General features: G+C 47.2%; 1 protein-coding gene and 1 long non-coding RNA gene across 3 annotated transcripts in view; one reads left to right on the top strand and one right to left on the bottom strand.

The window, feature by feature from the left end:
- FAM117B (family with sequence similarity 117 member B) overlaps positions 1 to 9,691 on the bottom strand; it is a 78,092-nt gene extending 68,401 nt beyond the window's left edge. Inside the window, exon 1 of one of the 2 annotated variants that reach the window (XM_044978514.1) lies at positions 8,936 to 9,691. In XM_044978514.1, coding sequence (XP_044834449.1) covers positions 8,936 to 9,560 — 625 coding nt within the window. In that variant the 5' untranslated portion in view covers positions 9,561 to 9,691. The remainder of the gene's footprint in view (positions 1 to 8,935) is intronic. The other variant, XM_044978515.1, reaches the window with a different exon arrangement.
- A 270-nt stretch (positions 9,692 to 9,961) lies between these two features.
- LOC123378482 overlaps positions 9,962 to 15,535 on the top strand; it is a 32,091-nt gene continuing 26,517 nt past the window's right edge. The window contains exon 1 of the long non-coding RNA XR_006582635.1: positions 9,962 to 10,020. This is a non-coding gene — a long non-coding RNA (uncharacterized LOC123378482). The remainder of the gene's footprint in view (positions 10,021 to 15,535) is intronic.

Below are 15,535 nucleotides of genomic sequence, written 5' to 3'. Positions count from 1 at the left end.
TTTAACACTGTGCGGGCAGGAAGGGACAAGCTGCTTCCAGCCACAGGGGAGGGGAGGGGGCAGATGGGTGCTGCAAAGACACTGGGCAGGTCATTCCTTCTCCTCCCCCTTGCCACTGGAAGCAGCTCCTGTCCCTTCCCTCCCGCACAGTGCCAAAAGGCTGCTGCTGACCACATTCTGGTGTGAACCCTGACAGAAATCTGGGGAGGAGAGGCATGTGACCTTGCATGGCACTCCACCCCAATGTGTTGCCTCAGGAACACGGGATGCCAGGTACCAGGAGAGGCAGGTCCATCCTGGGGGCCCAGCCAGGCTTAGAGGGCAGAGAGTGCCAGTCAGTGAGGGTCGGGTCGGTCTGTCATCCCCCTCTTTTGAGAGAGAGGTGTACAGGAGTGTCTGTGTGTCACCTCTCTCCATGTGAGCCCTAAAGACTTAAAGATAAGAAGGTAAATTAAAATAATGCAACTACTTAGTATTTCTTTTTAACAGGGTCTTAGTCAACTTGATGTTAATTTGAACGTTTGTACTGCATAGTTCTGATTGATTGCTGTTGAACTCATTTAAATATGAGTAATTTTACCATTCAGCATAGGGAAATGTGGTCACCCTATACTTGCATGTTACAACAAAAAGTGCTACTGAAACTTTAGTTTCAGACTTTTAAGCTAAGATTAAGTGCTTACTTCCTGAACCTTATTAAAAGATACTTTTTTTTTTTAATTTTCATGTTTTAGGACATTACAGCTTAATAAAAACTTATTTTGTGCAACACACACAACAGACTAAGTACACACTGGCATCAAGTCTTCAGTAGTAGGTTTAGCAAGCCAACATTTAAGCCACATAGCCAGTACAAGTAGACAAAAACAATTATACTGGAACAGAAGATTTAAGTTCCCAATCAATTATAACTGACACAATAAACCTCTTCATTCTACTCAAATGTAACTGAACCAGTTTAACTATAGTAAAAGGTGTGATATCTGGCACTTAATCAACTGGAAATTGACTGGCATTTCTGATATCTCCTAATACAAATCTTCAATCTAGTAACCTAAACTACTATACAGCCCAAGAGGTTATGAAACTGCACACTTTGCACTCTACTTCTATGCAAAAGAGGCAGAAGACAAGTAAGCAGGCTGATATCATGGATTTATTAAAAAAAAAAAAGCAGCTTTCAGGGTATGTCATAAGGTCATTACAGATTCAGCCAAACCTCCTACGCCTTCTACATCTACAGTGATAATTGATGTTGATAATGATGACCAGAGGCACTGCAAGATCCTGAAGTGCCTTCTGAATCATCAAAGAAAGATTAAATTATGTTCAGTATAGTTTTAGCGTTAAATTTTTTTTAGTGATCTGGGTGTACACCATACGCTGCCCACAGTGATATGTAGCGTCATAAAATAACCTACTGTATAGAAAATTTTACCCATATACACATAAGTGTATTAAGAAACCAACCACTCTGCAGTGCAGTATTACTACTGGATTGGTGAGCACCTGTATAGTATTTTATACTTTATTCATTTTATTGTATGTTAATTCTTTGAACATTGGTAATCCATTGGTAAGTATATCTCAGCTAACTGGAATTTTTAATTAACCAGCACTCCCATTCCCACAGCATGCTGGATAACAAAGCTTTTACTGTACTAGAAAAAAGGAAGTTATAGGCCTCAAAAAAATCAAGGGAGAGTTAGCTCCCCTACTTGTAATTTTATCACCTTTGGGTGGGTACCTACTGCTCCCTCCATCTAACTACTGATAAGTAGCAGAAAACTTCCAGAGAAGTGTATGTATTAATCTTCAAAAGCAGTGTAATTATTTAAATTATAGGAATATTACCGAGCAGGCAGAGGGAAAGTGACCAAATTGGTCTCTCAAACCTGGCTGTGTCACTTACAGGAGCAACTTTTAATCTTCCCACTGGATGAAGTTGTGAAGATGGTGTATGGTGCAAAGGGACCATAAGTCTACTTGTGCTACCATAATCCCTATTTTCTTACAATTGGCTCCTCAGCTGTCTGAAGAAGCTTATTTCCACAACTTTTTCTTCAAGAAGTGAAACAAGAGTGAGGTTGGGTCAAGAGTTCTCCTAAAGAGAAGTTTGTGACATGAAATCAGGGAACTCTTCTGGCAATTCACGATGAAACCATGAAAATATAGTACCAGCATTGCACTGCACGTAAGGACCACTACAACCTTGTAAAAAGTAAGCCTTCATTAAAAGGTCATCTAGATAGTAGTGTACCTGGATGCTTTCCTTTCTCCGGCTGGCTATCAAAAATAACCTCTAGGTTCATAAACACCTGTGATGGGTGTACAAATCCCACACTGGGGAACAAGGGGCAGCTCTGGTCACAGGAGGCTCCACCCAGCCACACATGCTGGGTGTGCTCTCAACAGATGTGTAGCTTAAAAGGACCCAGCACAGCTCCGTCGTGGCAGTTTGTGCAATGGAGCAGGAATTTCATATTGCCGTGAAGCCAACCTCAACTCAGAACTACTAGCCACCACAGAAGAGACAGCAGAGTAGCTGCTCCTAAGTGGGGAAGGCAATCTCTTGAAGAGGGTACTGTGCAGATCATAAGCCAAGCTTTCACTTTGCCTCTGAAGTGGCCAAGATATGGTAGAAGTAACCCAGGAAGTAAGCTGGACGATACCCATACCCAAATAACACACCTGAATTGCTTGCCTCAGGGCCCTGGGATGGAACCCAGAGGAGTGGGAGGGCCCTGGTTCCCATTCCACCAACTCCCTGGACTTGAAACACTGTGTACTACTGCCAACCCCCTGGACCTGAACCACTAGGTGGTATTGCTGACCACTGTTCTGACCAGTAGAGAACATGGTCTAAGGAGACAATTCCCCATCACAACACCCAAGAAGCAGATACCAGCCCAAAAGGCATTACTTGCAACTGGCAGTTTGTCTCTTGGCTTGTGAACCACAGGAAGCATTAGTGGTGTGAACATATTGCAACATGCAGTAAGCTTCTTTTAGGTTGGTAGAGTGCACATGCATGCACATCTCTGAATAAGCAGAGTTATTTCCAGGATTAATGAGCTACATCCTCAAGGTATCCTGCAAATAGGGCTTGAAGGAGCAAAGCTAATCAAAGGTGTTAAAAATGCATGACTGGAAGGGGCCAGAAGGGGATGATAGAGAGAGACTTTCCTGAGTCAAACAGGCTGTTCAAATCATTTAAATCTGGGGTGATCAATCAGTGAACACTTGGAAAAACTGGGTGGTTTTAAACTAGGAGCCCCTGTTTGGAGAAATCCGAAGATGTGGATGGGAGGCAAAAAGAAGTAACATGCCCAGAACTGGGCCCTGCCTGGGACATTTTTGGCAAAAGAATACTCTAATCTCATAGTGACAGTTTGGAAGCCAAGGTTCCCAAAAGCGCACATTTTCTCCCCGCTAGAAGCTTCTAGTACGGTACTAACAGCCAAATCAGTAAGAAGATATAATTTGAGGGGCACTGTATCAACAGGGAAAGATGAGTTACTAGAATACTAAATAGCAAGAACTTGTTCCCAGATCATTAATTTGGCACCAAATGAGAATGTCATTTGATGACAGTGCAGCCCATTGATCTTACTGCTGGGTTTGGCTACACCACTGCAATTGCTTAGAAGCGCTGTGAAAACAGCTCCTGTATTAAGAACATCCAGCGCCTTCCTCTGCTGTTCCAGAAAAAAACTCTCCCACTACCAGACTGCTGCTAAGCATAGGGGAATGGAAGATGAGGGGGGGAAAACTGAAGAGACGGCACTAATAAGAGCTCAGAGAAACCTCTCTGCCTTCCCAAAAGCAGCCTATGTCAATGGTTAGGACAGTGAAAAATCATCTCCTGCTTATTCTACTAAACTTGGCCATCCTTTGTTAAACCTTTGCCCAGCTTTCAATTGGCTTCTCTTTCTATTTCATCCACAGTGTATGCACTTTCTGGAACAGAGATTGTCTTGCCTGTTATTTGTTTTTACAGTGCCTAGCACAACAAAAACATGTTCCTTTGTGGGGGTTCCTAGATCACACTATAACACAAGTTATTATGAATAATAATACATGGTCCTGACAGGCCAAAGGGAGCTAGAGCTGGCAAACATACAAATCCAAGAAAGGACACTCTGAGGAGGAGCCAGGAGAGTGGGAATAAAGTGAACAAATTAATCAGTATCTAGACTGAGGGAGCTGGAGAAAGACATTTCTTGTCCTCAGTGAAAGCAGCAGGGAAAAAATACGGAAAAAGTACACCCCGTTGTAGTTAATTCACCATTAAGGCAACAAAATCTTTATTGGTGAATTGGTACTATGTTCATACTATTTAAGAACAAGAGTTCTGGAGCCAAGATCTATTGAACTCTCACCTTAACAAACATGAGAATCAAGAAACCAATCACATGTGGCTAAAATATAGTATATATTTTATATAGCTACTAATTAGGCTATTAGTGGACATAATTACAGAGGGCCATTACCACAAGGAGGAAAAATAATTTATCTTCCTCTGTTGCCTAATACATTTCTGACCTCTGAAGCATTTAATCAAAGGCTGTTTTTTCCCCAAAGGGTGATGCCAATACTTAAGCCTTTTTCTGTGCTCCATTTTGACTGGAGGCTAACAGCAAGAAGAGAGTAAAAGTTGATAACCTCAACTTCTGAGTTTACAAGTCAGATGCATAGGAAGAACTAGACAGCCGTAACTAGGGAAAAAAATCAAACAGCAAATTGAGTTAAATGTCAATCCTCATCTAAGTCACAACTCAGTTCAAAATCCCTAAACTAAAAATCAAAAGACAGCTAGTCATATTTCTAAGCTTCGAGTATCAGTCCTAGTCAAACACTGAGTCAAGCAGGTTTTAGCAAACTTATCCATTCAAAATTTCTCTTCAGCTGCTTGCCAGAAAGATCACACCTTTTAGTAGAAAATTGCACAAAGGTTATGAAGCAGCATCTAAATTTAGAAGCAGACATATTTTGGCTAATCCCAAGGCAAGTTTTAATCTCCAAATTTGTGGTTACAATCATAGGTGCAATAGTTTAAGCCATCATTAACCGGTTCCAAAAGCTAGAAAGATGAAATTACTATTGAGCAGTAGATTATCTAAACATCACCATGAAGTAGTTTGCAGGTCCTTAGCTTCAATTTTATTAGCAAAACCAGTTAACAATACACCAATTTTTCCCCCTACACAAGGGGGAAAAAAGTCTAGTCAACTCATTGTAACTACCAACAATATATAAAGTAATGGACCACTCAGTATAAATAGTAACAACCATAATGAAAAACAAGCTTGCTTTGTTTCATAATTCAGGTCAACACAAAAGCTGCTGTTTAAGGTATTTAGACACTTGCTACTGGTTAAATGCATGTTATGGTACAAAGTGTTCCCACATCCTGATAGAGAACAGGTAGTTCCTTTATACATTTAAGATACGTTTGCATAAATATGTACAATTAGTGACCAAGTTATTGGTTTGTTGCCAGACCTTGATTTTTATGTAAACAAAATAATTAGCCAGATAGACAGTAAAGTAGGATTGTCAGTTTTCTAGACTAGGGAACTAAAGACTGTGCAGACAGGACTGTGCTCCTATCTAATGGTCTGATAAAGGACTGTACACTGCCACCTGAAACACAGGTTCAGAAGCAATCTTGTATATCTCCCCTGGCCAGATAAGACAGAAACATTGAGCAAAATGAGGCTTTCAGTCTGGGGGAGGTGAAAGAATTGAAAATTACAACTACTAAGACACAAATTTTATAGTGTCTATCAGCACACGCAACTTCATGAGACAGTAACAACTTCAGTAGCCATAACTTGTTGTCACATGCTTCACAGTCTTGTAGGGAAAAATAATTATAAATACTCCCTCATACTATTTCAGGCTAAGTTTTTTGACCAAGATTGCAAAGGCCTTACATTCAACTCAGTAACATTTCTCTGCATCTGTAACGTGATAACTTTTGAACACCACATCCAATCAATTCCAAGATCCCAGGGAATGTTCTAGGCATCAATGGCCAAAACCCTACTGATTTTATCTGGGGCAGAGGGGTGGTGGTCAGAAAATGGAAAGAGGGAAAAACAGGGACACGTGAAGCCCCTGATGGCTTGTTAGCATAGCCACAGCCTCAAGCACCTATGTGATTGTCTACAGATCATTCAAAACAACTGCATTCATGGCACCCATTAATGTCTCCCATAATCTCCCCCTGCCAAGTGTTCTGTGTGTCCCTCCATTCCCCCTGCTCCCATACCAGGGTCCCCCATTCTCCTCCTAATACCAGAACCTCTGTTTACACTGTCAATCCCACTCCCCCGCCATGCCCTTGACGACAGGGGCTCTGTGTCCCTCCTTCTGAGGTCCCTCCATCTCCCCTCAACAAGGAAACGGGAAGTTGCAAGGTGTCAGGGGCGCGGAGGGGGGAGGAAAGATGGGAGAGTGACAAAGGAGCTTGTGGGGGGAATGCAGGGATGCAAAGAGCCCCTGGTATGTACAATAAGCTCAGCCTACACAAACTAAAGCAGGGGTCTCAAACACATGGCCTGCGGAGTTATTTCATGCAGCCCGCCATAGCTCCCCTCACCCCCTGCCTCCATCCCCCCAAGCGTGCCGCGTCCCTGCTCCTCCGCCTACCTCCCAGCGCTTAGGACTTTCCAGGAGGGAGGGGGGAGAAGCGGGGATGCAGCACGCTCAGGAGAGGAGGCAGAGAAGAGGCTGGGGATTTGGGGAAGGGGTTGGAAGAGGCAGGGCAGGGGCCTCCTGGAAGGGGTGGAGTGGGGGCAGGGCCAGGGACATGGGGGGCGGCTTTTGTATCTTTGTATGATAAAGTGTCAGTGATGCGGCCCTCTGGCCAGTGTACTAGTCCTCATGTGGCCCTCGTGGTGATTTGAGTTTGAGATCCCTGAAGTATGAGGAGTGCTCCTGCACACACACTATTTAAGGCAAAACAAAACTGAATATGCAAGCATTTAGTACCATCTTCAGCTTCTACATATCCCTTACGTTTTAGTTTACTAGGAAATATATTTTAATTATCTACACAATTTACTAATAGTAGCATGTGCTGTTCCCAAAATGCTTCATTATATTGGAAGTTTGTCATCACTCCCCTGCACACACATCATTCTGCAGGGCTGACACCGGTGGCAGTTAGCGAGAGAGGCACTGCACATACATTTTAAAAAATTGTGAGTACCCTAAAATTAATACTTCAATTACCTCCTCCTGATCACAGACTCACAGGCAGCACTATCATGGAAATCAAGGAGTTCTCGTTGTTCCCTTTGTATGGTCCCAGTGCAACATTACAATCTAGACAACATCACACAGCTCATGGGTCTGAATCAGGACTAGTAGTCTACAGCAGTGGTTCAAAACCTCTTTTTTACTCAAGGGCCCCTAAACTTAAATAGACAAACCTGGGGCAATGGGGACACACAGAGTCATGTGTTGTGTCCTCCCCCCAGATTTCTACCTTCCTTTTGGCCCTGTTCCCTAAACTGCTGATGTAGTAGCAGGGCAGAGCAGCGGTGTGTCTCCTGGGCTAGCTGCTGCCTGCTCATGGAATCAGTGTCTGTGAGGTAACCCCTTCTGATGGCAGGGGGAGATCTCTCCTCTGCAGTGATGCTCCAATTTTTGGTTGCATCTCCCTCCACCCCAGAAAGGCTGGGTGGCACACTGACGTGAGTCAGGGGGCAGAGGTAATGGGGCTAAATCTCGGTCCCTGGTGGACTCCCTGAAATCTGCTCAGGGACTCCCAGGGGACCCTGGACCCCTGTTTGAGAACCAGTGCTCTACAGAAGGTCTTAGTATTTTATCTCATTTTCTTCTCCCTCTACGCTTTCTGTAAATACTAAGAACAGCATAAAAAAAAATACTGCAATACTGCCATTCTGTAACTGAAAGATGATGGAACTAGCAAGTGAAAAGAGTGCCATCAGCCATTCACTACATAAACATTTGCAGCAAGCCAGTAAGTGAAGTTAAACTGGTCCTGAAGTCAGACAAGTCTGAGCACATCCCCATCTTTTCCTCACCCTCCCAAACCTCCTCTGCCCTCCAGAAATACTTGTTCTTACACAGAACTTTATGTACGTAAATTGCTGTTCAAAAAGTTAATTACCATGTCCCCCTCTGCCACCAAAGTGAAAATCATTATACCTGAGTTACAGTCAGACATCACTTTGTCTGATTCTCAAGTGACTTGCTCAAAGACCCGCAAGTCAGTGGAGGAACCAGGCATAGAACACAAAATGTCCTGACTTTCAGGCCCATTCTAAACAATACTTTCCTCTGCAGCAAGTGATATGCTGAGGAGCTGGAGCATCCATTACTGCAAGAATATGTCTACATGGCAATTAAAAATCTGTGGCTGGCCCATGCCAGCTGACTCCTTTGAGGGGTCCCAGGCTCCAGCCCAAGCTCAAACTACTACACCATAATAAACAAACACCTTAGCCCAAGCCCTGCAAGCGTGAGTTAGTTGACATGGGCCAGCTGCAGGTTTTTAATTGCAGTGTAAACATACCCTGATAGAAAAAGTTTCCACGCCTACCTTGGCTGCTGTGGCACTTCAGCACTCAGTGCAGCCACACTGGGCCGAGCACTGCCATCACCCCCAGGAGATGAGGGCATCTCCTACCCACCTTAACCACGCAGGCTTTGAGCCACCACAGCCCACGTTTCTAATGCCCCATGCCGCCCTCTCCCTACTACCTTGGGGCCCCAGCCACCATCACCACCATGACCCACATTTCCAATGCCCAAGGCAACCACCTTTCCACCTGACCGGGTCTCCCTCTACCACCCCCCGCCCCTTGCTACCACTGTGCCACCCCCAGACATAGGGCCTTGCTGCCCCCCTCACACCGTCACGGCTGCGCCCCAGGGTCTCCGTTGCCCACACTCTCACCTTTGCAGACGGGGGAGCTCGGGCTCTTCCTCTCCGGGGAGCTCCTGCCCTGCTCCGGGGAGCGCCGCCGCTGGCGATGCCGGACCCTGCCCGCCGAGGCAGTGGCGCTGCCCTCCGGCAAAGGCGGGACGGGGGAGGCGCAGGGGGAGAGAACAGAGCCCGGCAGCGGAGGGGCCGGCGGGGGAGGAGGGGGCGGCAGTTGGTGAGGGCGCGGGGGGCTCCCACGCGCTCCCGCCCCACCGGCGCGCGTGGGGCTGCCGCGCGAGGAGACAGAGGCGGCGGGGCCGCTGCCGCCCCCTCCCCCGGGCGTCTGCGTGGCCACCGCGGGGCTGGCGCGCGCGCTGCCGCCGCCGTTCGGGGGCGCTGCGCGCGTGGGGCTGGTGCTGCGCGAGGCAGGCGCCGCGCGTGAGAGACCCCCGCCTGAGGCGCACGCGCCGCCGCCGCCGCTCCTCGTGGGGCTGCCATGTTGCTGCTGCTGCTGCTGCTTGAGCTGGAAGGGCACCGTGGCCCGCATGGGCTGCAGGCGGCTGCTCGCTCCCCCGCCTGCCGCCACAGTTGCCCCCCCTCCCCCCAAGGAGGTAGCAGGGGTGGGGGAGCCATTGCGCCTCACGCGCTGGTGGGACATCGCGTGTCCGGCTCCGGGAAGCGGGGCTCCGGGAGAGACCGCGGGCGGCTCCTCCAGGGGGTGTAAACCCCTCGCGCCCCCCCGCCCCGAGCGCAAGGCCCCTCGCGCTGCCAACAGCCGAGCCGCCTGCTCCGTGTGCCTCATCAACAATAGTGCCCCGGACGCCCGCACCGCCCTCCGCCGCCTGCCATTGGACACGCCTCAGCCCCGCTCGCGCCGCTGCAGCGTCCTGATTGGCTACGGGGCGCGCTCCTGAGTGGCCGGCTGCGGGCTCTTAAAGCGGCCCCGCGGTGGGTGTATGTGCGCGTGCCCTAACCCCTTGCACACGCCTCCGGCTGCAGCCCACCCCACCCGGGCTCTTGTCTCCCTTGGCGGGCCCCACGCTTCCCTTCCTCCGTACACGCCCCTCACCTCGGCCGCGGTCCAGCAGGTGCCGCCAGCAGCAGCAGCAGGTGGCCAGGTAGGTTATGGCTATAAATCTCCAGGCTACACGCGTGCTCTTTGTACACCCCCAGCCACAGCCCCTGCACTGGCTTCACGCACTGACCAAGTGTCGCAGCTACGCCTAGAAGTACGCGGGGCGGTGCTAGACCAAGCCATTTTAGAGCTGAAGTGGCCTGTACAAGTGAGTTAGGGACTTACATCGAAGCAGTGCTGTAGCACACCACTCTCTGAACGGACCTTTCATTTAGATCACATATGGGCACGTGTAATGTTTTGCCTCAGTTACACAACTCACTCATTCTAACAAAATCTGTCTACAATTCAAGCTAAGGTACACAACTGGCCCTCATCACCACGACTCAGGGTTCTTTAATGTATTTCTGTTTGGAGCCACCCTGCCCACCACAGGCCAGGGACTACTATAATCCCTCTTCTACAGATGGGAAATTAGGTGACAGAGAGACCAATGGAGATGTCCAAAGTCAGAAAGGAAGTAGGAAGATGAACAGGGAATTGGATTGCCCAATTCATTGTTATTAGTTCAAAATGCAGTAAACCAATAATGAGAGCACAGTTACACAGCACCAAATTTAGAACATCACTCTGGCTAATTGGCTTTACTGATCCTACCATCTATCTAGGAGACAGCAAAAAGTATTAGCTGTAATTGTTTCAGCATTAGCTATCTGATGGATTCGTATTTCATATCCTTGAAATGAAACCTGTAAAACTAACTTAACTGCCTTATAGTTCATATGTTCAGATTATTTGGAATACACAGAAAAGCTCTTCAGCTTCAAACCATGACAAAATTGATACATGAACCTCTCTTACCATAGCTCCCTACCTACCACAACTGGCAAAATAGCCTTCCTTCTTTGTTACTGAAAATAACTTAAATAATTTTTTCACATCTTAGCCAGGGAGGGGTTTCCCCCCCCCCTTTTTTTCTTTGCTGCCTGAGTGGGAACAGACACACCATAGAAGCCAGGGAGTCCAACAAGCAGTTTATTTTTTTTCTTTTCTAGCTTCATAGCAACAAAATAGTTAGGCTATGCAGCCTGTGCATGAGGTTGAGATCAGGCACCAAAACCTTTGAAAATCAATCTTCCCAAAGCAGCACGCCATGGAGAAGACAAACCCAGATCAAGCCCAGACATCCAGCTCCATGACAGAAATGAAGGGAGCGGATGGGGGACCGGGACTTTCCAGGAGGGAAGGGTCAGCCTTCCCCCACGACCAAGATCCAGGTGCTAAGCTGGAAGGATGCCCTTAACCTAGACTAAGTTCTGACTTTGGAAGACAGGGATTTCTTCCTACAGATGATGTGTTTGGAAGCAGAGGACAAAAGGGAGGCAAAGCACTTGGAGTTGGAGGTGGAGGAGGAGGAGGAGACAGGCAAAGCGCTTGGAGGCGGAAGCGGAAAGGAGCGAAGCAGTTAGAGGTGGAAATCAGGTGAAGTTCTTGGAGGAGGCATTAGAGCTGAAGCACTTAGAGCTGGAAAAGGCTAAGCTGGATCAACCAGGTAACCCTAACAGTGCTTCTCCAGGTACTGCTCCCCATTCCAAGAAATTCCCCACATACAAGGTAGGTGACAATATAGAGGCTTTCTTAGAAAAATTTTGAAAGGGCATGCCTTGGGTACAACAGCCCTATAGAGCAGTATATGGTGGAGCTGAGGCCGCAACTCAGTGGACCCTTATCAGGCCGCTGAAATGCCTAAACAACACATGAACGAGTACAACCTTTTTAAAACAAAAGGCCAGAATTAGAATGGGGCTAACAGCCAAGCATGCCCGTCAGCAGTGCAGAGCCGTAAAATGGAAACCAGATGTGGCATTTTCCTGACACACCTACCACATTGTAAACAATGGGGATGCCTGGATATCAGGAGCAAGAGTTAAATCTCTGGAAGATCTGTCTTTCCTAATGCAAATGGAGCAGTTCTTAGAGGGTGTTCCTGAGGAAATAGAAAGGTACATCCTAGATGGGAAGCCCAAAACTGTAACCGAGGCGGGGGAGATCGGAACCAAATGGGTGGAGGATATGGAGAAGAAGGAAAGCTAGTAGCAGTTGGAGCGGATGCCAGAAGGGGCAACCCAAGACAACATCCCACCATCAGGGTCAGCCCAAAGCCCCAGCAAGGAGGAGTTCTCCACACAGCCAGGGAGACCCCAGATGCCCTCTCATCCCACCACCCAACTCTCCAACCACCCACCTTGTTCCAGCCCACAGTCAGCTGGGCGATGCTTTAAATGTAATGAGCTGGGGCATGAGAAAGCCAACTGCCCCAAGAGCACCAGCTGACTACAACTCATCACCCCGGAGTCCCACCAAGAGCCTTCTGGCCCAGATGTCTCGCAAATACCCCCAGAGCAAAGGGAAACTTAGTGTGGGTGGGAGGAAGATTACTGCATGGAGAGACACTGGAGCACAGGTGTCAGCTATCCACCAATCCCTGGTAGACTCCAAATTCATCCACCCAGAGGCCCAAGTGACAGTGCAACCCTTTAAGGCCCACCCTTTTAACTTGCCTACAGCCAGGTTGCCTGTCCAGTACAAGGGCTGGTCAGGAATGTGGACTTTTGCAGTCTATGACGATTATCCCATTCCCATGCTGCTGGGAGAAGACAGCCAACCATGTGAGGCTAACAAAAAGGGTGGGGATGGTTACCTGCAGCCAGGCTAAACAGGCCTCTACACCTAACTTCATTCCTGAGCCTCCTACAGGAACCCAGCCAGAGGTGGTGGAACGAGACTCCAGACAAGCGTCTATGGCAGCAGTTGTAGATCCAGTTCCTGGAAGCCCGTGTTTGCAACCCCACCAGAGTCAGGGGAGCCAGCACCAAAGGGCGCCACAGAGCCTGCACTTGCAGCAGCAGCTAAACTGACGCAAGAGGCTGAACCAGAGACTGAAATACCACTTAGTGCACCAGCGGAGAGTGGTTCACAGTCAATGGAAACAACCCCATGACTTGCATTGCTTCCAGTGGGACCAAGCCCAAGTCCACAACCCAGCGAGGAACTAATGTCTCCAGCATCAAGGGAGCAGTTCCAGGCAGAGCAGGAAGTGGATGAGAGACTCGGCACGGAGCGACCCACTGCTTCTTAGCTCTTCTAACAGGTCCAGGTTTGTTATAGAAGGAGGACTCTTATACAAGGAGACCCTTTCTGGTGGACACAAGGAGGACTGGAATCCGCAGAGACAGTTGGTAATTCCAACTAAGTATAGGGAAAAGCTCTTGAGCTTAGCCCATGATCACCCTAGTGGCCATGGTGGGGTGAACAGGGCCATGGACCGTTTAGGGAAGTCATTCCAGTGGGAGGGGATGTGCAAGGATGTTTCTACCTATGTCCCCTCTTGTGAGGTGTGCCAGAGGGTCGGAAAGCCCCAAGACCAGGTCAAAACCCCTCTCTAGCCACTCCCCATCATTAAGGTTCCATTTCAACGTGTGTAGCTGTGGATATTCTGGGTCCTTTCCCTAAGAAAACACCCAGAGGAAAGCTGTACATGCTGACTTTGATGGATTTTTGCCACTCGATGGCCGAAAGCAGTAGCTCTAAGCAATACCAGGGCTAAAAGCGTGAGCCAGGCATTGACAGACTTTTTGCCAGGGTAGGTTGGCCTTCCAACATCCTTACAGATTGGGAACTAACTTCCTGGCAGGAACCATGAAACGTCTTTGGAAAGCTCATGGGGTAAACCATTTGGTTGCCACCCCCTACCACCACCAAACAAATGGCCTAGTGGAAAAGTTTAATGGGACTTTGGGGGGGGGGGCATGATATGTAAATTCGTGAATGAGCACTCCAATGATTGGGACCTAGTGTTGCAGCAGTTACACTTTGCCTACTGGGCTGTACCACATCCCGGTGTGGGATCATCACCTTTTGAACTTGTTTATGGCCATGAAGTTAAGGGGCCATTACAGTTGGTAAAGCAGCAATGGGAGGGGATTACATCTTTTCCAGGAACTAACATTTTGGACTTTGAGGGTGTTTTGCAGGTTGGTTACAAAAACTCCCTTGCTCAAGAAAACCTACAGGATGCTCAACAAGAGCAAAAGGCCTGATATGATAAACATGCCAGAGAGCATTCCTTCGGAGTAGGTGACCAAGTCATGGTCCTGAAAGCACTCCAGGCCAATAAGATACAAGCGTCATGGGAGAGGCTATGGGAGGAGTCACGTGGGGAGGTCACTTGCTCCCCCCTTTAACTGGTGCCCTCTTTGTGTCCCTCCCATGAGTCACCCAGGGGTACCTAAATCCACATCGAGACAGTTAAATACAAGTAGCCTGATTTTCTGAACACCCACAGCACCCACTGATTGAATTGTAGGTGTTCATCACTTCAAAAGTTAAGCCATTTTTACTCAGGTAACTAAAACTGGAATTAGGTGCCTGAGATTTGACAATCTCTCCAACCAGTTTTTCAATCTGTAAAATGGAGATAAGATCACCTAATTCACAAAAATGAAAAAAAAACAACCTTCAGGTACTTCACAAATAAGAATAAGACATTTGAAGTGTTAAATATTAACCTTTCTTGTACAAGGGATGCATTGATATGACAAAGAGCTTTTACAAATGTTTTACAAGCTCAATCTCATCAAGTATCAACTGGATACAATTTTATACACATTAAAGGCCCTATTTTCGACTCAATAGTACTATATGTATATTGAGCGCGCACACACACACACACACACACACACACACACACACACACACACACACACACACACACACACACACACACACACACACAGTGTGTGTGTGTATAAACAGACTCACAAAGCTGTTTAGTCCATCTTTTTCTTGGCAGTTGTTGCTCAACGTTCAACAAATATACCCCGATAATAATTTCTCTTATGTGACTAGCCATCTTTTCCTTAATGTTGCTAATACTACTTGACTCACTTCTGCATAGTGTTCCAAATGCCAGTTATCTACTGTATGCTTGAGGGTTCTTAATTTTAAGGATGTCCATGAATGTTTCAGTTCTCTGGGAATTTTACCACTGATTTCATATATAATAGAAAGAAGGATCATTTGCATTATACCCAATAAGGTCAAGGCATAATTACATGCATCATGCACCATAACCACATAGCAGAATAAGGGAGCAGGAAAGCATCACTCACTCAAGGAGCAAATAGACAAGTATGAAAAAGGATCCTGTTTGATAATACCTTATATGCTTACTGCAAGGAAGAGTTGAGGGGGAAAAAAAATCCACAAACATATATGGTGAAATCTCCATAGGTTTGGTGTGGTGAAGAAAGAACCACCACATAAATACTTGGAGAAAGGTCACTGTGCTGGAGTGTTGCTAAGGCACATTGGTCATTCAGGGCCTACAATGCCTCCAAAAAAAAGTGGCCTCTATCCCAGATAAGTAAGACCTTTTGTTGTATATGAACACATGGTCTAATGTTAGAGGAGGCAGCTACATAATTTTCAGCTCCACTTCCTAGATTTGAGGGGATTTCTTTTAAGAATAGAATGGCCAAGGAATGTGCAGAGTAAAG

Source organism: Mauremys mutica, chromosome 10 (genome assembly GCF_020497125.1).
Source record: "Mauremys mutica isolate MM-2020 ecotype Southern chromosome 10, ASM2049712v1, whole genome shotgun sequence".
Taxonomy (NCBI): domain Eukaryota; kingdom Metazoa; phylum Chordata; order Testudines; family Geoemydidae; genus Mauremys; species Mauremys mutica.
The sequence above is the reverse complement of the archived record's forward strand: the minus strand, read 5'-3'. Positions and strand labels throughout refer to the sequence as shown.